This window comes from Oryza sativa, chromosome 3 (assembly GCF_034140825.1).
Source record: "Oryza sativa Japonica Group chromosome 3, ASM3414082v1".
NCBI lineage: Eukaryota > Viridiplantae > Streptophyta > Magnoliopsida > Poales > Poaceae > Oryza > Oryza sativa.
Genome location: NC_089037.1, coordinates 16,307,918 through 16,332,398, shown reverse-complemented (window position 1 = coordinate 16,332,398; position 24,481 = coordinate 16,307,918). Strand labels below are relative to the sequence as shown.

General features: G+C 41.3%; 3 protein-coding genes across 5 annotated transcripts; 2 read left to right on the top strand and 1 right to left on the bottom strand.

Annotated features, from left to right (window-relative positions):
• Positions 1-8,661: 8,661 nt before the first annotated feature.
• Positions 8,662-12,170, top strand: LOC4333037 (uncharacterized). 2 transcript variants are annotated; one of them, XM_015774872.3, is made up of 5 exons: positions 8,662-8,686; positions 8,880-9,047; positions 9,132-9,375; positions 11,415-11,515; positions 11,608-12,170. In XM_015774872.3, the coding sequence occupies exons 1-5, from the start codon at positions 8,684-8,686 to the stop codon at positions 11,740-11,742; spliced, it is 651 nt and encodes a 216-aa protein (XP_015630358.2). In that variant the 5' UTR covers positions 8,662-8,683; the 3' UTR covers positions 11,743-12,170. The 2 variants fall into 2 exon arrangements, with proteins under 2 accessions (XP_015630358.2, XP_025879668.1); XM_026023883.2 differs by having other exon boundaries at positions 11,381-11,515.
• LOC112938234 (uncharacterized) lies at positions 9,412-11,314 on the top strand. The gene has a single exon (XM_026023884.2). It carries the CDS (start codon positions 9,629-9,631, stop codon positions 10,226-10,228), a length of 600 nt encoding a protein of 199 aa, XP_025879669.1. The 5' UTR covers positions 9,412-9,628; the 3' UTR covers positions 10,229-11,314.
• A 451-nt stretch (positions 12,171-12,621) lies between the features above and the next one.
• On the bottom strand, positions 12,622-22,532 carry LOC4333036 (uncharacterized). 2 transcript variants are annotated; one of them, XM_015774870.3, is made up of 7 exons: positions 17,708-22,532; positions 17,380-17,621; positions 17,164-17,305; positions 15,663-15,846; positions 15,239-15,586; positions 14,485-15,152; positions 12,622-13,725 (listed from the first exon to the last, which is right to left on the bottom strand). In XM_015774870.3, the coding sequence occupies exons 1-7, from the start codon at positions 22,298-22,300 to the stop codon at positions 13,033-13,035; spliced, it is 6,870 nt and encodes a 2,289-aa protein (XP_015630356.1). In that variant the 5' UTR covers positions 22,301-22,532; the 3' UTR covers positions 12,622-13,032. The 2 variants fall into 2 exon arrangements, with proteins under 2 accessions (XP_015630356.1, XP_015630357.1); XM_015774871.3 differs by having other exon boundaries at positions 15,239-15,580.
• Positions 22,533-24,481: the final 1,949 nt, after the last annotated feature.

Below are 24,481 nucleotides of genomic sequence, written 5' to 3'. Positions count from 1 at the left end.
GTTGTGAACAAAATGTAAATATAAGAGAAACTATGCAAATAGCGTAAAACATAATTAGAGATAGAGATAAACTACCGACATGGTACCTATGTACCTACAACTAACCGTAAAGACAATTCTATCCCTTTTCATCTCCTAGCAAAATTATCTATTTACCCTCTCTACCTAAGTACCTATGTGAATACTTAAATACCTTTTAGATAGTACCTTTTATTAAGAACCGTTGGATTTTTACTATTTTTGGAATACAAACACCGTAAAACCTCTCTATGATTAATCAACTTTAACACATGTAAAAGTACATAAATGAGTATATATGTTGTTTACGTCATACAAATGAGTACACATGCAATTTCCGTCCTTTGGTAGATCAGTAAACAAGTCAATAATATGGATCCTAATTCCAACACTTCACTTACTTGAAAGTTGAAACATTCGTAACCGACGGGCAGCTTAATAAGCTTGGTTTCCACCAATAAGAAATACGAAAGATAAAAGAGTTCTAAACAAATCAATTGCTACATACACTAGAAAAGATAAAGGATCATATTCTGTTCGAGCGTCCGGCCCTGGCAAAGTATGCCACTACTCCCTTCTGTCATGTTACTCTCTCCACTACATATTAGGTCTATGATCCAATCACGACGGTGTATGTTGTAATTAAATCTCTCCAACAAAATATCACATAATTATATCATGATGAAAGAAAAATATATGTTTCATCCACTAAAACTCAATGTTTCATACAAAACAACATCGTGTTTCAACGTGTGTTTTCCTATGTGTCATAAAATTTTTAAATATTTAGTAACTAAATTTTTTTACAACGTATAACTTAATGTTTCAGAGAACCGGACACCCGTTTTGTAGTTTCCTCCAAAGATATATAAATCCTATACTATCTTATAGATATAATAAGTGAAAAAAAAGTCTAACTACCCATATAAATCACTTCTCTTTCCACTCTCCTCTGCAACTCGCCTTTGCGTAAAACACTCTCATAAGTTCAGTTTCTCTTATATTTTTTCCCATGCCACTAGTTGCGAGTGTTCTCTATTTCTTGTACCGTGTAGGTGACTAATATGCACAGATGGAGTTACTACCCCCATGCCCATCTTGGCGAGGGCAGGTTCCTACTTTCACCTTCTTCGGGGAATGCAGTAGCGGGAGATGTCAAACCTCAACGTAAAACACAACAATCTGTCAATCGGTCACTTGCTTGCACGGTCACCCCACCGCGTCTATATCGCTACGATTGAAAAGTGCAACAAGAAAAATGATATCTCTCTTACTTTCTCGATCTACCCTTTATCCTTCTCTCTCTATCTCTCTCTCTCTCTCTTCCTTTTAGCAATTTGGCAGGACACATCCAGTGTTGTACTACATGGCATGCAGGAGTCATCCGAGCAACGAAGCACCAAAAGAATAACATCAAACTTATAGCACAGTACTGTCATGCGTGAAAGCTCTATGTAACAAACAGATAGCCTCGATCACGGCCGTATGTGCATATTTATTGCCATGCGATTTGGGCCTAACAAGAAAAAAGGGAGAATATTTTGACATGCATATATACCACTCCTGCATTTTCCCCCTTTTTGCCTAGAAAAGAAAACTGACAACGGATCATATATACACTTGTGCAAATGCTAATATAGGCTGGGTTTACCGGCTCATCATCTAATTAATTAATTAATAATCTCAACCAAATCGTTTTTCTGTGCGTGTGCCATTCTTCTTCTCTCCTTTCCCTTTTGTGTATTTTTGTGTACCGGCTCTATAGAAGACTAAGATACGTATGTCGATAAGACTATGAGTCAAATATAAATCATTACTCGTTATACTATGTTAATTAGCTGGTGTAACTTAGGACCTTCGTTAATTAGTAGATTAGCTTGTACTGAGTGAGTTTTAAGACAGATCAGTTTATATACCCAAAATATACGTTTGATAACATTGGATAATGAAAATTTATGAGTTTAGAAGAGAGGGTTGATAGGGATTGGTCACATCAGTTCTATTTTTATTCTTGCCAATATAAGAATCATGTTAAGTTCTAGCGGCTATTAGGTTTCAAATGATGATAGAAGATCAGATTTAGTGGATGAGAATTCTCTCTCATAACTCACACCCCTCACCTAGGTATTAAAAATAGAAAAAATGTATGAATTGCCCCTTTTAACTATTGCAGTCATTTGAATTACCCCCTAAACTCAAATACCATACATTTAATACCTGAACTTCTAAAACTAGATGAATTATCCCCCTAGTTCAATCTGAAATGATTTCGGTACAACGTGAGATACATGTGACAGTACAGTCAACAAAATAATAACTAAAAATCTATTAGCCCTACCCCTCCGTCCTTAAAAAAAAGTCCAATCCTAGCTACGAATCTGGACGCATGATTCATAGCTAGAGTTTGCCTTTTTTTTTGACAGAGTAGTACCTATTAGCGATTCTTCTTTTTTTCTCTTCCACGGCTTGAGTACAGTAGGTAGGGATGAAACTGATACTTTCCGACCGTTCGGATATTTTTTTTTTTGAATCAGATAGGTTCGGATATTTTCGAACTAAGAAACCAATTCAGATTTTTTTTTCTCAGAATTGGAAACGAATATAGGAAGGACACTATCCATCAGAATGGGAAAATAGTCAGAAACTATCTTAGCATCTTTCTCGGATATCCACAGACAGGGATCGATTTTTAGAAAGAAAAAACACATATATATATACTTAACTTTTTCATATGAAGTTAGATGAAGACAAACTATATATCATAATTGTAGAGCTCAATAAGATCTACAACTTTGTTGCTGGTAATTTTATTACTTTGTTGTTGGCACGATTAATTAAGTATTATAAAAGAACTTGAAAAATATATTAATATGGTTTTTTTACAGTAATTTTCCTGCAATTTTTTTGAAAAAAAAATCATTTAGTAGTTTGCAAACGTGCATGTAAAAGATGAGAGTAGAAGTTATAAAAGGTGAGTATAGAACACATTAGTCCAGTTAAATAATACTACGTACCCGATCACTTCCATGTACGGCATTGGTTAGTTCGATTCTCAAACTAACCAACGTCGTAAAAAAAATAGAGGGAGTACAACTCATGTCCAGGGGTCTCCTTTTCGATCATACATAGGCTGCGTTCGAGAGTTGAGGTTGGGAACTCACCTCCCGCGCACGTAAAATGGAGCAACTTATTTTCTTATGATTAATTAAGTATTAATAATTATTTTTTAAAAAATGGATTAATATGATTTTTTTTAACTCTTGTATAGAAACCTTTTATTAAAAAACACATTGTTCAGCAGTTTAAAAAGCATGCGTGTAGAGGGAGCGATTTCTCGGACAAGGGGCTTGTTTAGTTGGGGAAAAAATTTAGGTTTGGTTGTCACATTGGATATACGAACACACATTTGTAATATTAAACATAGTATAATAACAAAACAAATTACAAATTCCGCCTGTAAACTGCGAGATGAATTTATTAAGCCTAATTAATCTGTCATTAGCAAATGTTTATTGTAGCACCACATTGTTAAATCATGGTGTAATTAAGCTTAAAATATTCGTCTCGCAATTAACACGCAAACTGTGGAATTTGTTTTTTTCCACAATTAATACTTTATGTATGTGTCCAAACATTCGATGTGATGGGTGAAAAATTTTTATTTTGGGAACTAAACAAGGCCTAAGGCGAATTGCTACGCTCACCCAAGCTTGTGTACCTTCAGATTGTCGCTTCGTGCACATACCAAGGAAATTAATCACATGCATTGCTTTGGTTCTGTTTGGTTAAATCAAATTTGGATTCAGCTTTTGCTACGCTCACATGCCAGTTTACTAGGAGGATTTTATAAAGATCAAAATGCTTTGTTTTTACACGCAGTGTATCGTGTCTCTGCTAGGTTCATACAGGCTCATACCAATAGATTCAGGATTTATTTCCAATGATGTGTTTGAAGTATACCTCTTATTGATTAAGGGTGTTACGGTTTTATAACCCAAGTGACTATTGGACACACAATGATTTTGTCACATCATGAGTTTCTTGGAAGATTGAAGATTTTTATGCTATAAGAGCAAATTCGTCTCAAGATGGAGTTGTAACATATGTGATCCAAATTTCAGCATACAATATATTTGGGTTAGTTACCTAATAGGACTTTGTATTACATGATTAGTTTTCTAATAGGATTTCGAGTCTTTGCATATTAGGACTCATAAATTTCCACTTTATATATCTCTTGCATGCCACACAGGAAAGGTGCGACAGCCCAATGTATCCTCTACGTTTGTATCCCACTTCTCTATACTGATCATTACCGGTCGGCGCCCATTATTTTTTTCCCATAAGGATTTTCCATATAAAATTCATTTATCCATTATGTATTTATTTTCATAACAAGGAAGACTTAACTGTTTAACCGGCTATTATAAAGCATTTATTTTCATAACAAGGAAGACTTAACTGTCTAACTGACTATTATAAATGAATTCATGCGTGTAGGTTGTGCATGGATGCAAAAATCATAGCAGAGCTCCTATTTTCATCGAGCAAATAATCACCAGCTCTTTTTATCAACCTTGAGCTTCCTTTATAGAGTAGAATATCCTGCGGATGTGGACTTAAGCAATATGTAAGATTAAAATTCCCTTAACCCGTTGCAACGTACATGCATTTTCTCTAATGAGGATATATGTTGTTTATGTCATACAAATCAGTACACATGTAATTTCCGCCCTTTGATAGATCAGCAATTCGACATCACTAAACAAGTCAATATGGATCCTAATCCCAACACTTCAGTTGAAGCATTGATAACCGACGGACAACTTGTAAGCTTGGCTTCGGCCAGTAAGAAATAGAAAAATTAAAGAGCTCTAATCTAATCAATTGCTATGAACACTATAAAAGATAAAGGATCATATTTTGTCGAGCGTCTAACCCTGGCAAAGTATGCTACTACTCTCCTGTCGTACTGCTCTCTCTATTTCATGCATGCATGCATATAGCAATTTTCAAAATAATTTTTCTTCTAAACATTAGTGGAGAAACCATCTTTGGGCGGTCGGCCAAAATCCACAATAGTCCCGGTTCCACTAAAAACCGGGACTAAAAATGATCTTTAGTCCCGGTTGGTGGCTACAACGGGCATATGTGATCTTTAATCCCGGTTCTAAAGATCATACCCATGTTTACTTATCCAGTCTGCGATCCGATCATACCCATGTTGTAATTAAATCTTTACAATAAAACATCGTACATTCTAATGAAAGAAAAATATATGTTTCAATAATTAAAACTTAATGTTTCGTACAAAACAATATCATGTTTCAATGTGTGCTTTACTATGTGTCACAAAATTTATAGATATTATAATGACTAAATTATTTTTACTATATATAACTTAATGTTTCAATGTGATCAACTGAAACATTTAACTGTCCATTTCTTTAGAAAACCGGACACCCTATTTGTAGTTTTCTCCAAAGATAAATCCTATAGATATAATAAGTGAAAAAAAGTCTAAATACCCATATAAATAACTTCTCTTTCCACTCTCCTTTACAACTCGCTTTTGTGTAAAATACTATCATAAGTTCAATATCTCTTCTAATTTTTCACTTGCCACTAGTTTTGAGTGCTCTATCGCTATTCCCTCAAATTCCTGTATTGTGTAGGTGTCCAATATGCACAGATGCAGTTACGCACTTACGCCCGAGATGTCAAACCTCAATGCAAAACACAACAATCGGCCACTTGCTCGCACAGTCACACCACCGTGTCCATATCACTACGATTAATTAATTAATATCATTGTCGCCCCGTAACTCGTTGAAAAGTACGATTAATTAATATCTCTTACTTTCTGGATCTTCTCTTTTCCTTCTCTCTCTCTCTTAGTCTCTTCCTTTTGGTAATTTGGCAGGAGACATCCAGTGTTGTACATGGCATGCAGGAGTCATCCGAGCAACGAAGCACCAAAAGAACAGAACGATATATGTTAACATCAAGCTTGTAGCACAGTGTCATGCATGAAAGCTCTATGTAACAAACACCATATGTGCTTATTTATTGCCATGCGCTTTGGGCCTAACAAAAAGAGGAGGATAGTACACATGTGCAAATGCTGGGTTTTTACCGATTCATCATCTAATGATAATCTCAACCAAATGGCAAAATCTAAATCAAGAGGCCTCTCGTCTTAGTGCTAATGAGAGACCCTATCTAGATGCCTTAACTGTAATACTAGTTCCCATCAAGTAAGTAGAAAATATATTCCTATTATCTATGTTTCAAATAAAATTTTCTCTTAAACTACTCATCTGATTTATGATCCAATTACACGGTTGTGTTCGTAAGAATTAAATCTTTATAACAAGATCTCACATGATTATATTTTGATAAAAAATTACAAATTACTTTTATAGTATATCTAAATTAGTTTTAGATTTCACTAAATTACTTCTTAGACATATAAAAATAATTTCAGTAAAGCTTAAAAGTAATTTACACATATTATAGAAGTAACTTAAGACAAAAAGGAAGTAACTTTGTCATGACATTAAAAGTAGATCCGTTATGAAGGTAAAAACATGAGTCTATCTAAAAATTAAATTTAATCAACACAAATTATGGAATTGACTAAAAAGATAATAAAATAAACAACTCACAACATTATGATTGTATAATAAGTAATTTAATCAAATCAAAAAGTAATATATATATATATATATATATATATATATATATATATATATATATATATATATATATATATATATATATATATATATATATATATATATATATATATATGATAAAAGTAACTTACATATATAATAAAAGTAATTTACAACATAAATATTTCTTTTATCAAAATATAGTCATGTAAGATCTTGTTGTAAAGATTTAATTGCAACGAACACAATGGTGTAATTGGATTATAAATCGGATAAATAATTTTTAAAAAAAATCTATAAGAAGAAAAAAAACATGTATCATTTGGTGTACTAGTATACAATCAAGTCTAAGAGGAGTCTCTGGTTAAGACAATATAGGGTGTGGTCTCTATGTAGTCATGTCCCAACCAAATCATTTTTTTTCTATGCGTGTGCCATTCTTTCTCCTTTCCCTTTTCCAGTACCAAACCAGCACAATCACAATCACAAACACAATCACAAGTATGCAATTGTCTGAGAAATCTCTCAAACAAAATTTCTCCCAGTATATATAAGGCAGTTAATTTACAAATATAAATATAATTCGATTTTTTTAGCAACTCTTACATAGTGGGGAAGTCTGGGTTATATGGTGTCTTAGGCAAGTGTGTATACTAATAAGCATCGAGGCGTGGTTAGATCTTTGTAGCTATCTTGAAATCAAGCAAACAACACGACCACTTTTGGGTATCGGCTCTATATAGAAGACAATGAGTCAAATATAAATCATTACTTATTATCCTATATATGTTAGCTGGTGTTAAACTGATTAGGACCTTCGTTAATTAGTAGATTAGCTTGTATTGAGTTTTAAGCTAAATCAGTTTACCCAAAAGATACGTTTGATAACATTGGATAATGAAAATTTATGAGTTTAGAAGAGAGGGTTGATAGGGATTGGTCACATCAGTTTTCTTTTTATTCTTGTCAATATAAGAATCACGTTAGCGAAGTGAGTGTAGTTCAATCGATTAGATTTCTTGTGGTGGAACCAACCCACCTGGGTTCAAATCTTTAGAAATTGGATTTGTGTATTTTTCATTTCTATTCCTTTGGCTATTTTTCTTATGAATATTTTTTTAGATTTATCTCAAAATTAAGCACCTCCATGTGGCCCAATAAGATGGCTCGAGACAAGCCAGCTTTAGAAAGATAGATGAGCTTAGGGGATGATTAATGGTTTGCGAGTGTAGACATGAACATCGATAAATAAGATGGCTCGAGACAAGCCAGCTTTAGAAAGATAGATGAGCTTAGGAGATGATTAATGGTTTGCGAGTGTAGACATGAACATCGATAACTAACCAATTAAGTGTGATGAGAAATAGGGATATTATATCCGAGTGGAATTTAACAAATGATGTTATAATTTAGATTTTATTATACGTGCTCCATTGTTCCCTACTTCCCTTCAATTTTCTTTTTTTTTTTGCTGGAATGGACGTAGAAAAATGGCCATCCATCCAAATGTATCCCAAAATTATTCATTCTGACTGTTCACTTTCTCATTCCTTCAGTCTTGGAAATTTTTCATCTAGCAACGTTACGAGAGTCGTGCCTTCTATTAGGCACGGTTGGCTTTTGGCATTAACTTGCCATCTTGATATTGCATTATTTCTTGATACTACTACAGGACTTGATCATCTTAGTGATGGCACCATATGTAGATCATCTTGCTTTCGTAGTAAAATCTCTTCATTCCAAAAACTTTAGTTTAGCCTCTTCACCAAGGCATGACTTCAATGCCGATCATCAGGAAAGTTTGCAAACTGGGGGTGAAAGGGGCAGGTGTGATATGTTCCTGTGAGCTGTCCCTCATCTAATTACCCTTGTAAAATCTTGGCTACTGAAGCTTCTGACAATGACATTGCTTTCTCATTTACCTATATAAATCCTGACATGATTTCAGTCGAAGAATCAAATAGATGTGTGCCTACATCTCTTAGATCATGGTGGGCTTGTATTGTCCTGCAGTCCTGCTTGTTTTACTATCTTATGTATTACGTTTATGTGTGCTCTTTTTCAATCTCAAAAAAGGGTATTAATATTACGGAGAAGAATGATGGGAACAAAATACCGTTCAGTACTTCAGTTTTTTAGGGATCATTTTAATTGTTGTATTCCTATTTCTTTTTATTCCTCCAGGACATAATGGGAGATGGTTCATCAACTGGATGGACAGACGAAAAGCACATGCTGTATATTAACTCATTGGAGGAATCATTTGTTACTCAACTAAATGATGGTAAAGTCAGCTCAAAAGGGGGCCACGATATTTGTGAAGGAAATCGTACAGATACAATAGTTGCTCAGGTATGGGCAATGCTGAGCTTTACTCTATAGCAATATCTGCAATGTGTGAAATTTTCTCTTGTTCCAAACTGGCACATCGATCAGGGATACTTGGGGATGGATGAGGTTGGTGGAGCTGCATCCAGAGCATCACAAGCTGAGTTCTGTATTGGATCAGCTTCATGTTATCGGCATCAGGAAGATAGCAAATCCTATTTTATGGGTGGTGATGCATCAACTACTGAGCCAAGACAAGAAAGAATCAGTTACCATGCAAAACAAAAGAGCCATGGAGCCTCTTCTGCCTCCAGTTTCCACTGGCACGGGCAATCTCCTTCTTGGACAACAGGTAGGTTACCACCTCCAGGATGTTTCTGCAAAAAATGGTTTTAATTGTTTTCAGTAAAAGAAAAAAAAATAAAAAAAAGATACGAGGTGGCCCGGTCGCTCCGCCCCAGGGGCGACGTGGGCGGCGAAACCTCACCGTCGCCCCCTCCCTTCCCCTCCTCTCCCACGCCTCGCCGCCGCCCGAGCAGCTGCAAAGACGGCGGCGGCGGGGCTCCCCTTTCCCCTCACTCCTGGTCAAGTGGTTGGGGGCGCCGATGAGACCGGAGCACGAGGGGCGCAACTCGGCGAGGACAGCCAGATCCGGCGCCGTTGAGTTCGGATCCGGCCCTCCCTTGGCTGGATCTAGGCTAGACGCGCGGGTCGGCGGCGAAGGTGGCGGCCGCGGCGCGAGGGCCGCGCGGAGGAGGCGGCTGCGGTGGCGGCGACCGAGGCGCGAGGGCCACGCGGAGGAGGCGATAGCGGCGGCGACCGCGGTGCGAGGGGCGCACGGAGGAGGAGGCGGTGGCGGCCGCGGCGCGAGGGCCGCGCGGCGGCGACCGCGGCGCGAGGACCTCGCGGTGACGGTGGCTGCGGCTCGCGGACGTGCGTCAACTGCTGCTTCTCTGGCCTGTGTGCACGGGGAAGCGGTTGGCGGCGGCGACGTCTCTTCTCCCAGCCGGCTTAAAAAGCCCATCTCGTGGAGCTCCTCCCCTCCTATGGCCAGATCCTATCCTGGCCGTGGGGAGCTTCGGGAGAGGGTGGACGCGGCGGCTTGTGCAGAGGACGACGGTGCCATGGCGACGTGCGGGAGCAGGCCGCGAGCCTACCTAAGCCGTGGAGTGGTGAACTGGGCTAACTGGTGGCTGATGAGATGATGTGGTGGTTCCGCGACGGTTGTTGTGTGGTTCGGTGGTGGCGCTGGACGAAAATCATTGGCAAAAGCCTTGCTTAGCCTTTGGCTAGCACGACAACGGCGGCGCCTTTGGCGTCGTTCCCTTCTTGGAGGCGTCGTTATAGCATTTTCTCCACGCTACCAGTCTTTAGGTGAAAACTGTGATCCGGTTTCCGGACGGGCGATGGTGGCGTTTCACGTCGTATCCTCCTTGGGGGCATCGTCTTGGAGAACCTTACCCATGCACCATTTGCCGCTTGTGGACTCCTGTGTCAGCTTGATGCGCTAGATGCCTAGGTGCTTGGTGAGGCCTTGTCCTTCTTGGTTCCTTTCTTGTATTGGTGGCATCCAGCTTCTTCATCTGTCTCTGTCGGGTGGAGTCGGAGCTGCTACGTCGTTGGGGTACGACGAAGCTTGGCAACGATAACATTTGCAGTTTCTCTCTAGGGATGTGGGTGTTGCTAGTACAGGCTTTGGCGCTTCAGGGGCTTGGCTGATGTCCAAAGTGTGAGCTTGGTGTTGCTTTGCTCGGTTTAGCGGTGCCTACAATGATGCCATAATCGCCATGGAGTCGGAGCTGCTGGGTCGCTGGGCGGCTAGCTCGGCAACGATGACACGTGCCTTGTGATGTCAACGCGGTGTGCCGCCTCTTCAGCATCTCGACATCGATGTTCGTCGTTGGATTCCGCCATCGTTTCGTTGATAGTTTGGCTAGAGTGGTGTGGAGCTCCGTGTGCTGTGTGGTTGTACCGGCCACGGTGGAAAGGCTTGGCGAGTCTCTACTCGCCGAGAGGTTGTTTTTTCTTTTTCTGTAACCCGTCTGGGTTTTTACTCCTGCTTAATGAAATATAATTGGCAGTTCTCCTGCCGGTTTAGTTTAAAAAAAAAGTAAAAGAAAAAAAAAAGAAAGAGTATTTTCATATGAAGAACTGCCATGGTAGTGTTTTTTTTTTCAGAAGTCTCATCGGTGGGTTGTCTTAGATAGCCACCACCATTAGATTCATGGTAGTGTTGTAACACCATTGCTGGCTCAGTTTCGATAAATAATATCGTTGTATGTTGAACAGTAGTAATACCTGTATGAGCCATCCCAACACACGATTTCACTCTCTCATTTGATATTTCTCACCAGCAGCTTACCAGAGATGTGTGCCCTTGTCTTTCTTCAGAGTTACCAGAGCAAAACTTGGATACAGAAGTTCGAAGGGAACAAAGCGTAGCATGTGGCAACAAGCGACTGAAACATGCTGCTACTACAAACAGTGGCCTGGTAATTTGAACATCTGTATCCAAGTATTTTTCTTCCTGTTGCTGCCCTCAAGTGTACAAGTGCTAACCTGTCAAGATATATGGTGTGATTAGGTTGTATCACCTGGAAACGCAAATTTGGAAGGATATTACAGTGGCAGCTCATCAGATTGCGACATTGGATTACTGAAGGCAGATACTGCTTCACCCTCGTGGAAAGCCCAGGCACTGAGAACTTGGTCCGTGTGAGGTTTAGGATTGAGTAGATAGCTGCACAAATTTGTAGAAAAAAAATAGCAGCTTGCTTCAGGGTAAATGCAGTAGAGTCTTTTGTGTAGAAATTAAAAATTACTCCCTCCGTTTCAGGTTATAAGACGTTTTGACTTCGGTCAAAAATTTGACTAAATTTATAGAAAAAATTAAAAACATTTTCAACTCAAGACAAATTTATTATAAAAATATATTCAATTTTGATTTGATGAAACTATTTAGTATTATAAATATTACTATATTTGTCTATAAACTTAGTCAAACTTAAAATAATTATTTGACTTTGACTAAAATCAAAATGTCTTATAACCTAAAACTTATAATCTGAAACGGAGAGAGTATGTAACTTGTTCGACAGTCGACACAACTTGGTAAGCTCTGGTGAAAGGCAACGCATTGATTTGCTATATCCAACAAAACAAAAAACTAAATCGTCATATCTAACAAAATATAGACCGTCGTATCCCATCCAGACCGTGAACCAAACAAATCCTTACACATCGCTTCCAACAAGCACAACCAGGATTACAACACATCGATTCCAGATTTTTCACTGACTACACTAAAGCAGCAGCTGGGGCCCTGGACTCGTCAATGTTGTTGTATATATACTTGTATCCTGTGCCGTAAAAGAAATTGCTTCAGGATGTTAATTTTACCTCATAACCTGTGCTGTGAAAGAACCTGTTTCGTAAAGTTAACTATCATCATGGAGAATGGATTAACCGAACAACAGCAAGCAAAAATGACATCTGAAGGAAGATTTAACATCTCTCATCCCAGTGTGGTTAAAATAGGCTAGTACCATGTAAGTGCATGATTAAAATATAAAAAAGCATCGAATGGAATATGGACACATTCACAAGGGGCATGTTTTCATCCCTATTATAGCAATCTCCGAGGCTGTTTAAACCTCCAGAGTCCGGAAAAATAATAATGATAATGATAATAGTATTAACAATTCAGACGGCACACCATCGACTTACACAACAGCATATTTTGAAGGTTGCAAATTTTATCCAGGCATGTCACGATATCACTATAAAGTTTTGACACTGCAACCACACTACCTTTTTCTTTTCTCTATGCAAGACAATGAACCAAAAATAGATAAATGATCAGCACAGGCTATAATCGCCAAAGAAAACAAAAAGGATAGACAGACATGGAGTGACAACACATTTCGCATGTGTCTGGTGCAAATATGCTCGAGTCGAGCTGTTGCGGCCTCCTGATTGACGCAGGCTTTGCAAAAGAGCATTTGTGCTTCTAACCAGATGGGGCATGGCCACTTGCTGATGATGATTTTGCAACATAGATCTGCTTCATCCTACCAGTGCCCAAGTTCTTGTCAGAACCGGAATTTTGATTCCTTCCCTGGTATCCTGAACGGCGTTGCCATTCATTGACAGCTCCAGTCTTTTGGGTCACCCGAGACCGACGATCTTGATTATTAACTTGATGTTGGTACTGTTGACCCGATGATGATGAAGATTGGTGGGGCTTGGAAGGCATGCTGGCAACCTGACTTCCATTTGAGTTGCTGACCCCTGTAGCAATCCCAGGGTTAACATTTGGTGTGTTCGACGACCTACCCATAACTTTGGCACTGTTTGGGACTTCATTGCTGATCATGCCTACCCGGGCAAACGAAGGCTGAACAGTTTGAGCATTTGAACTTGTGGAGGCTGGCTGTTCAACAAGGCCTAAATCATCTGTAAACTGAGTAGCAGATGCATTTGGAATGTTCTTGCTGTTATCTGCTGGAACAACAGAAGCAGAGGGCTCCTGGAACCGGTTATTCGAACTCGCTTTGTTGTCCACTTGGATGTTATGAACAAACTGCGCTGCAGCTGTGCCGTCCATTGGATGCTGCTGTAGTGGCACTGATAATGGGACGGTGTGTAGTGGTGCTACAGGCATATGTGGCCAACAAGGCTGCATCTGTATATCTGTAGATGACTGGAATGGCAATGTGTTGAGGTTAGTTCAAAATGCAAATGGAAAAAGCATGCTGTCACATTATCTTATCTCTACTATCATAAAAATTGAAGATGTTTTTGCCGTTACTTTAGAACGTCATTCGTGTATGAGTTGGTTTTTAATTTCGTTTGCTTTTGGAAATACATATCCGTATTTAAGTCGGTTTTTAAGTTCGTTTGTTTTTGGAAATACAGAAAGGACACCTAATTGCAGCTCATGATTTTCTACATATATATATATATATATATATATATATATATATATATATATCCAATCGAATTCTTACAGTGAATTTCATATTAATAAACCATATAACAATAATAAGATTAAAATAACCTTCATCCGTTGCAACGCACGGGCATTTTTTCTAGTATATATATAAAGAAAGAATCGTGAATTTGACCATCTGTACCTATATACAAACTCAAGTAGGATAGCAATTTCCATTTTTCAAATTTATTGATAATGACTATGTGAATTGTTTAACCATCAAACTGATAGATATAAAACTTCAATTTTCTTGCCATAAAGAAAAGCAGAGAGAGAGAGAGAGAGGGAGGAGGAAAATTAAAATAGAAGGGTGACAATAAATATTCAACTCTCAATAATGTAGCACACTTTCAGATCTCAGTAATGTATCTTTTACTTATGCGTAAATAACAATGTAACGTACAAGCATAAAGCATGAATCAACTCAGCTCTATATGCATGGCACGATGTGGGACCATTATGTCATACCTGGAATGGAGCAATATCAAACATGGTCAGTGGAGATGGAATTGGCATGATGGAGGTTGGGCGTAGATGCTGTACTGGAGTAGGAACACTGGGCGAGCTTACTTGACCAGGTACCATATTTTGGTTGTTTGGATCACTCTGGCTAACACCAACAACCGGAGGTCCTTGGTTTTGCTTCCAGTCAGGCTGCTTGTCACCAGAAATATAAGTGGTTCCCATGAAACCAAGTCCCATTTGACTAAACTGCCCTACAGGAGCAAAGTGATTGTAGACCACCATATGTGGAGGACCTTGTACGCCTGGTATCCCTCCAGGGCTAATGAAAGGACCAGCAAACCCAGTGGGAGGACGATAAAATGACTCAACCCCAGAGTGGCATTGTGGCCAAGCTCCCAATGGTGCTGAAGGTAAAGCATTGCTTCTTTGAGGCTGCTGAACCTGAGAACCAGCACATTCATCACTTGGTCCAAATGCAAAAATCTGCCCTCCTAACATTGTGTTCATCTCAAAGCAGGAAAAGTGGGATGGCTGTGCACCAGGAAATTGAGAAAGCATCGGTCCTGATGCCTGTGGACTTGGCAGAGGGTGCCACAGGGACATTGGTGGAGTATCAACTGACAAGTCTGCTGGAAGAGCGACGCTGAGTGGTTCATCTGTGGATGATTGACCTGCAATTGCTTCAGTGTTATCAAATACATCTGCATGCACAGAGGCTAAATTTTCAATTCAAATAACTAAAGCCGAAAGATCATACCTCCTGATGCTAATCCAGCAAGATTCTTATTGCCGAAACTTTTGTTGTCTGAAGCAGAAGCTGCCGTTGCATCAGCTCCAGATCCAACTATCTCATCACTACTAATAGCTGCAACAGCTACAGCAGAGGCAGCTGCTTCAGCCTCAGCTTCAGCTTCAACATCATCGGAGTTTGGTGATGGTTCCTTTGTTGTAGACGTCTCCTTATCAAACAAAATGGCAGTACTATTGCTATCACCAGGCAAGTTGCGATGAATCTTCATATCAGGCCTAGATGAACCTGGAGGACCAAGCCCACTTGTAATAGTTCGGCTGACTGGAGGCAGTACAGTTGGTGAGGTAACTGCTCCTGAATATTGTTTTTAATTTCATTATCATCAGTCAAGCAACAGGAAACATTCTACAAGCTAATACAAAGTGCTTACCAAACTGAATCTTCTCCCCGGCAAGAAGGGAATTAATAGGGCTAGCAGATGAAGGGAATGTTTTTTCAGAACCTAGTGTGGGAGACAGAGCATTGTTGGGCTCCAAAGAAAAGCCAGAACCAGCTTGTTCAAACTTCCCTGGTTTCATAGCTTCTTCAAGTTGAGTTTGAGTTAATGGCATAACCTAGAATACACAAGTGGCCAAAAAATCATATTGCATACAATATAATTATAAAATATCCACATTTTAGTAAGAACAGATAATGCAAGTATGCAAAAGACAAACAAATTTTTTTTCCAAAGTTTCTTTTACCATCACTTCTCTAGTGCAGTTTTCTTTTTTGCTAGTTCCACTGAATCCCATTGAGCTCATGCACATTTACCAGATTTAAGATGTAGTTTTTTTTTGAAAGGCAACTATATCCCCAGTTTGCTGTGGCATCACCACTCTGATTCTCTACATGTTTCCATCATCATCATCTGTTCATATGTGTAATGCCTTTTCTTGGTGCAAGGTGTCATAGTTCAGCTCTGGCCATCCTCAATCAAGACGGAAAGCTTCATTTGCCTCCTCTCCACATCCATGGAGAACAAGAAAAGAAACAAAACCAATAGCAAGGCCAATAGGTCATGTGGGAGTTTTAAGGGATACGTCAGCATGAGGCATCATTGAGGAAAGAAGTGGGGCAGGAGGGCAGACAGTATTCTGGTACTGACACTGTCATCACAGAGCACGCTAACTGAGATCCCAGGGATCAGTCAAACTGGCAAAAATAATAATCTCTCTACAGATGGATGGACAAAGGATGATAATGCTATCTCTTAGAGACGAAAACAATTTTCACAAACCAAGATGCAGAGTGTCTGTATTTATAGATAAATCAATATTTGTTAGAAAACTTTGCACCTCCATGTCTTCAACACATGGCAGAAGGCAAAATAATTTTGATGGTAGAGACCAAAGCTGGTGCATTTTATTTTACAACTAGAAGTAAGAGTAGTACAACTATCATGGCTATAAATCGAACACTGAGACTGAAAAAATGATAAAGCTATTCAATTAAGCTTTCACTTTTCAGAGAGTATTTTTCCTCTAGCTCTACTGCTGTAAGCAAAGTAGTTAAGTTGCCATCATTTGTACAGAAAATACGAAGATGGTCTAGCTTGCATCCATGTACACAAATTTAAGCATCAGGAGGTTTTAGAAGGGAATAAAATGTATTGGTCTCACATAACATACAGATAGCGTAGTGTTGTCTGAACATTATTTTGCGTATGAAAATTGAAGCCAGTGCAAACAACAAAATATAGGTTCCTAAAGGCAATCTATACACTATGTAGAACTATTTGTTTGCATAAAAGTACTGTTATCATTTCAACTCTCAAAAGAGATTAATGGGAACAAATGAAGTGATGATCAACAACTGGAAGCAATGTTTGTCCCAATAAAAGAATAACGGCATGCACCATATGAACATGAATACGATTGTAAAAAAAATACCTGCTGGTTTAATTGTGAATTATCCCAGGTGCCTATGTTAAATGGAGTGCTAATGGGCATCGTTTTATTGTTTTCTTCAGATAGGCTTGTCACGAGCTTTCCTGAATTGACCGCATCTGAGGATGGCTGGCTATTGATAGGCCTGTATAGGTTTTGTGAATAAAAACCTCAAGAATCCTGACAAATAAATAGCATAGACATGATTAAGAGACATACTTCTTTGCGTAGTAGTTTGTATGAGATTCTGCGTTGACCAAAGGTTGCCCTATGGGTGTCATGGAAGCTTTATCACCCTTTAGTGCAACAGATGATTCAGCAGGGTCAATGATTCTGCTTTCAACAGCCATGACAGAATCCAAAGAAGCTTTCTTTGCAGGTTCTGCCAAAGAAACAGTTCCCTTGTTCAAATTTGGACTACTAGAACTGTGCAGAGAAACTTGATGCTGTTTGCGGGGAGCCTGGTTCAGCCAATACCAAAGCATTAGTTTAAGGAAGACAAGAATATTATAAGGTTTCAAGTATGTAAAACATAAAAATTGGGCACCTTTGCTATCCTCATCTTGGATCTATTTTCTTTCTCCCTCAGTTCTCTCCTGACACTCATGATCTGCCTCTTAGACCTTACTTCAATAAAACCATCTGCATCAACAGGGATTTCGATGCCCTGCTGCCTAACAACACGTGCAACTGCAGCCTGTGATGAAGCATTAACATCTCCTTCAGGGATAGCACCACCTGCTCTCGATTTCTTGTTCCCACTATGAGATCTCTCGTAAGATGGAGCCTTGTGTGTACTTCTCTCTGTCTTGCTGTAATAATTAGCACATGTAGATGGACCTGCACTAAGATCGATTGCTTCATTAGCCCTAAATGACTTATCACCTTCCCTTCTGTTTGGATTTTTCAAAGGAATTTCTCTTGCTGTTCCATTGGAATATGGCTTCTCGTTCTGCTCACTGTGACTAAATGACTCATCTTGAATGTGGTTCTTTTCGACATTTTCCCGAACTCTAAATTCAGTTCTTCTTATGTTCCTACGAGACCTCCTCTGTAATCCTCTTGAATCTTTATTAGAATGGTCAACTGAACTTGTTGACCTTATATTAGATTCCTTGACAGCATAACCGTATTTTCTCCCTCTTCCACCAGGTACAGCACCTGGAGCCTTTGGACCACTCACAATTTTTGCATCTGAATTAACTTGAGAAGATTCTCTGTTGTTAGAAGTAGGTCTGTAATTCCTCTTCAGAGAGATATCATGATTCCTGTGACTTTCAGGTTTTGAAACTCTGCACATGTTTTCCCCCAGGGAAGATCTATCCAGCAGGTTGTGAAATCCCTCTGCATCAACCATCTGGTTGATTGCAGGTGCACCAAGCTTCTGAGAATCTGAATGCTGCAACATAAAGGAAAGATTGGCTGCAGACACCACAGATTTCTCAATAGAGCTGGACTGAGCTGCCTCTCTTGGGATATTCTGGTGAGTGTGTTGATTAATTTCATTTGGGAGACCACTTGAACCATACTGGTTCAATATATAAGGAGCTGGTGCAGATGAATGAATTGAAGGCATCGCCTGAGAAACCGACTGAACATTCTGGGCAATAGGGCGCACATACCTCAACTGGCCAAACTGGAACAATGGAGCTGGTGAAGGGTGTACTTGAGATAGGGATGGATTAATCTGGTTGTGGAGATTTATAGGCATTTGAATGGAACCAATCTGAATGGCTGGAACAGGAGTTGGTATCAAAGAAGGCCCAGAAAATAAACCAAACTGGAGATTGACAGGGACTTCACTCCGGCCACTAACTGCTGAAGCTGGTGGCATAATAGGATCAGTGGAAGGTGCTTGATGTAACTTGGAGCCTGGCGCAGATGCTACTAAGCTATTGGATGGCTCATTGTTAGTTTCATCTGTCAAAGCATTTATTTGATCAAGAGCCAAATTCCGCAGTGCCTTCTCTGCTTCAGTAACCAAGTCAGAAGGACAAACTGAACTACTGCCCACCTGCTGCTCCATGACACCTGAGTGTGTGTTCTTCATGGATACTAACTCAACCTCAGGATTTGGGGGGATTTCAACCTGTACACCCTCATCAAATCCAAGTATAACCGGTTCCATTTCTATATGTGTACTATGCCCCTCTGCAAACTCATCATCCAAGTCAAGATTTTCATCGTCACCTTCATTGATTTCATCTTCCTGGTAGCTATTGCTTTCTTCGTCATACTCATCTTGCTTTTGACGATTTTCATTATTTTCACTTGGCCATTCATCATCCTCCAAGTGAGAAACTGTGCTTGAGGTATTGATTCTGCTTGTGTTGGCTGCATCTAAGGTTGAAGCCGCATGGTCAATGTCAGACATCACAGTTCGATCACCATCAGCAGAAGTTGGCAACGCAGGTGAATCACCAGAAACATCCATCTCATCATGTGAAACATGTGGAGGTGAACTAGGAGGGCTCGAAACAGACAGAGAAGATTGTGAGCCCAATATAGGGTTTTCCCTATCCCCATTTTGCTGTTCATCTAGAACAATGCCTTCAGCTGATGTCCCATGCTGGTGAGATGCCTCTTGGTATACACGTCCATATTCGGTCTGCATAGTATGCTCTTCCCTACTAGAACTCTCTCTCAACCCACTTTCCACAAAAGAAGAATTCGCATGTTGAGTGGAAGGACCAACCGTACTTCTGGCCACAGCTGGGGGTGGGGGTACACGTGGTTGCCGCATCGAGTAACGGGGCCTTGTAAAAGGGAACTCATTATCCTCAGAGCTATGAAACATCTTCTCTCCTTGGTGACGATTGGGGCCCTCATGTGAACTACTGGGCAGCCAAGCTGGATCTCCAAATCTGTCGCTACTAAAAAACTCAGTGTCAAAGTCAGATTGCTTGTCAAACCTATCGTTCTCCCTTGGTGCATCCCACCTTGGAGCCCTTCCATGATGGTACTCTTCTGATGCCCAAGGTGAATCGTTAGTCCGGCCTCTCGAAGATGGCCTGACTGTCACAGTCACAAAACCATCATAAGAATCTTTCTTAGGGTAATTTCCCCTCCTTGCAGTGAAAGTTTCACGCCGTGGACTGTAGTGAGCACTTTCCTGGTCTTGAAATGATGTCCTTCCACTAAAATGTGCATGTTCTCTATCAACAAGCGATGAGTGTCCATCTCTCAAAGTGTGCACTCTTGGAACTATATCATTGTACCTGTTGTTACTAGAGGACTCCGACGATGCAGAGGTATTGACGCGCTCACCCATTCTATCAAAATCATGTCTGTCGTCAGTATTAGCAGATTGTGGCACATCTTTATCCTTCACGGCTCCAGGCAAAAGTTCATCATTGATACATGAAGCAAGATCCCCATCCCTAATGTTCGATTCTGCTTGTCGTCTAGCAATCCTTGCCTCCAACTCTTGGAGTTTTTTGCGTGCACCTTCTTTACGCCGCTCCTCCTCAATAGCGGCCTTCCTTTTCTCCTCCTCCCTAGCAATTCTCTGCTCCTCAGCTCTTTTAGCAGCTTCCAATCTTTCTTGCTCCGCAAGCCACGCAGCATGTCTTGCCTCTTCTTCCACCAACCGTTGCCTCTCTTCCTCCTCTCTTATTAGTCTCTCCCTCTCCTCCTCTTGTTTCCGAACAATTTCTCTGGCCCTTGCCTGTTCTTCCAGTACACGTTGCCTTTCTTGCTCCTGTAACCTCAAGATTCTATCAAGCTCTGCCTCAAACGATTCCCTTACTGGGTCGTGGAAATCAGCTGGTTTGGCCGCCTCCTTTTTCTTCTTTATTGCACTTAAATTAACAGCTGTAATACTATCGAAACCTCCATCCTCAATTAAAGGCTTCGCAGGGGTTCCAGTGAGACGCTTCTCCCTGCCAAAATTTGCAGGTGGCTCATTATTTAAAGGCCCTTTATTACCAGGGAATGGTTGCACCTTGGAAACAAAACTATTCTGGAAAGGATTCCCTCTGTACCAGTTATTTGAAATGTTGCCATAACGTTCACCAGGAGTCTCCCCCACACGTGCATTCCTATACGGTTCTGCCCCATTCTGTCCATATACACGCACACCTGGCTCCCTACTTGTATTCCAGGAATCCTTGGAAGCATCACCATTCATGCTTTCACGATAAGATGATTGCGCACTGCTTCCTCTCCCTGCGCTGTATGGCCGTCCGTCTGTCCGTTCTCTATCTTGTTGGCTCGACATAGGAGATCGCCACGCCGCATCCTGGCCACCCTCTTTGCTGCTAGCAATCAAATCTTTTACAAAGGGCTCTTTTTTGAAGGGATCCCTCATGCCCCCATAAATGTCACGGCCTGCAACCGCAGGCTCGCTCCTACCGAATCCCCTCTCCCTACTGTCACGCTCTGGGAGGGTCAACCCCGTATCACGCTCATCATCAGCCCAGTCGGAATCGTACCTAAGCCGGACAAGTGGAAGTGGCCCCAAATCATTCCTTTGCGCCTTCTCCGCAGATACATGATCACCAGTGCCGGTGCCACCAGTAGAGGACAAGGGCTCAGCGGCACGAGACGGCGTCACCTGCGGTCGCATGCCCAGCGGCGGCCGTGTCTCCGGAGTGGCGACCCGCACCCCATCAGCGTCCTTGTGACGTTGCGCGGGCGGTGGAGGCGGCGGCGCGACGGACGCTTTCAGGGAAGGGAAGTCCTCCCCACGCAAGACAACGGCGGCGGCGGCGGCCTTCTCCGGGAATCCATAGGGCGGGGGCCTGGGGCCGCCGCCAGGGAGCAGCACGGAAGCGGGAGGCAGCGGCTTCTCGACGGCCGGGGCGGGCTTGGTCCAGCCGGCCGTGGGCGCCCCGGATCGGACGGGCGCGGAGGCGGCCCCGCCGCCCGCGGCCGCGGCGGCGCCATCGAACCGCTCGTGCTCCTTGCGGAGCGAGGGGAGGTTCAGCGGCGGCGGGACGGAGAGCTTGGGCGGCTGGGGCTTGGACACGGAGGAGCCACGGGAGCGGGAGAGCACGACCATGCCGCCACCCCCACCCCCGCCGCCGCCGCCACCGGATGAGGCGGAGGGGCGCGAGGGGCGGGCTCCATGGTGCGAGGGCGCGGGCTGGCCGTAGGATCGGTTGAGGTTAACGGAGACGAACTTGCCGGGGTGCGACATCGGAGGCGGGGGCGCGCCCGCATGAAACCCTAGCCAGCCGCAGCCAAGGTCCGGCGCGCGCCCGCGTGGGCCCCCTGGGAGTGGGGGTGGTATTATTACTACCCACGCGGCCGCGAGGTGCGGGAGGTGGCGGCGGCGGCGGAGGTGGGGGGGGACGCGCCGCCGACGAGGAGGCGGCGACGGCGCGGCGGTGGCGTGGGGGATTTGGGGGGGAGGAGTTTGGTGTCGGGCCGGAGGAGGAAAGGGAGGGGAAGGGAGCCCTAGAGAGAGTAGAGAGAGAGAGGAGGAGCACGGTGGCACGAATCTCAAAGTCGCTGGTTCGGTTCGGTTCGGTTCGGTGCGCGCTGTGCTGTTGGATGCCGGACGAGGCCAGGTCGGCAAGGAGGAGTGGTGGCCTACAACTGAATCAGGAAAGAGAGAAGAAACCTCAACCCACTACCAAAGAGGTAAAATTAGATTTACGACCCTGGCTGCGCCCACTATCAATCTTCATGGAACATGAACAATACTATATAGTGAGCCCAAGCAATCCAAATAGATATACTCTCTCCTTCCCTAAATGTTTGACGCCGTTAATTTTTTTAAACATGTTTAACCATTCGTCTTATTCAAAAACTTTTGTGAAATGTGTAAAACTATATGTATACATAAAAGTATATTTAACAATAAATCAAATGATAGGAAAAGAATTAATAATTACTTAAATTTTTTGAATAAGACAAACAGTAAAACATTTTTAAAAAAGTCAACGGCGGCAAACATTTTGGGATGAAGGGAGTATTATATAGTAGATGGTATTAGTTGTGGCAAACACTAAGGTGTAGGGCAAACGCCCAGCCGATCGGCCATTAGAGCGGCGAGCGCGCAGCAATATATGGCTAGCTAGGGAATAGCAACGTAAACATGTTTTAAGATAGTGTTGATGTAAAAAACATGAGGCCTGGGAGATCTACTTAACTCTAATGCATGTCCAAAAATGTTGCCTTTTAGATTCATGAGCATGCCAGTTGATTTGATCCTGCAATCAACAAGAAATAAAGACAAAGAAACCTTGGTTAAATCCATAAATGATAGTCGATCGGCTAGGTGCCGATGACATATCATTTATCTCTGAGCCGATGTCATATGTGAATCGATCGGCAGAAATAAATAAATAAGAAAGGACTAAACCTACTCGATCAGCTGTAGATATTAACAATATATAATCCTTATGTCAATATATACTTAAATCAAGTAATTGGGATAGATCGGTCACCATGCCGAGACAATATAAATCACTTAGATCGAAGTATATATTAATAGTGAGATTATAGATGTTCATAGCATAGCCGATTAGGTAGATCTAGCATGTATAGGCTAATACTCCGATACCACTCCATATTAAGATATTAAGGCAAGTAAAATATATCAAACAAAAGCCTAATATACCTAAATGCAACAAGATCTTAACATAGAGGGCAGATCTAGCATGTCAATTAAGCATATACGATATAAAACTAAATCAGGTAAGATCGGCTGAAATCCCAATACTATTCTAATCAACAACCAAAAGCAGGCTAGGGATTGAGATTCTAATCACGACTTATAAGGTCAAACTCAACTGATGCAGTTATAAGTATGAAAAGAAGAATAATATCGAGACAATCAAGCCGTTGGATGTTTCATAGAGTAGTGGATATCCTGTATAATCTAAGCCAACATAGATATTTAACCTAATCGGCTGCCTTCCAATAATAGATGTTAGCTGGTTGGAGGTTAGATAACGATATTGTCGAAGATTATACATAATATATGATAACTCGACGAATTACATAAACAAGATTAGAGTATCATGAAGATGGAAGCACTAATCCCGAGAATACAAGCCACCATAACAAGTTTTACCTCTAGTTGAAGATCGAAACCGATGCAGCTCAACCCGAAAGCAAGAACTTGTCGAAACAAAACGAAAGTAAAAGGGTGGCGATGGGCCGAGATTGTATTGAACGTGTGTTGTTGTATTACATGGGGCTCGGGGTCTATTTATACTCGAAAATATGTCCGTGTCGGACACGACTCTTATCTCTAACAAACTCTAAGATATCATAAGTCTTTACGGCAGACTTTTGCCCAAACATATCTCTAAGGAAATTACATGAAATATCCTAATTAATAGATACAATTGCCTTTTGAGGACTCAAT

Coding starts and splice junctions, on each gene's coding strand:
- LOC4333036 (XM_015774870.3), bottom strand. CDS start 22,300: ATGTCGCACCCCGGCAAGTTCGTCTCCGTTAACCTCAACCGATCCTAC. Junction 17,306..17,379: donor ACAAACTACTACGCAAAGAA/GTATGTCTCTTA, acceptor AAACCTATACAG/GCCTATCAATAGCCAGCCAT. Junction 15,153..15,238: donor TGCTGGATTAGCATCAGGAG/GTATGATCTTTC, acceptor AAGCAATTGCAG/GTCAATCATCCACAGATGAA.
- LOC4333037 (XM_026023883.2), top strand. Junction 9,376..11,380: donor ATCTCCTTCTTGGACAACAG/GTAGGTTACCAC, acceptor TCTCACCAGCAG/CTTACCAGAGATGTGTGCCC. Junction 11,516..11,607: donor CTACTACAAACAGTGGCCTG/GTAATTTGAACA, acceptor TGGTGTGATTAG/GTTGTATCACCTGGAAACGC.
- LOC112938234 (XM_026023884.2), top strand. CDS start 9,629: ATGAGACCGGAGCACGAGGGGCGCAACTCGGCGAGGACAGCCAGATCC.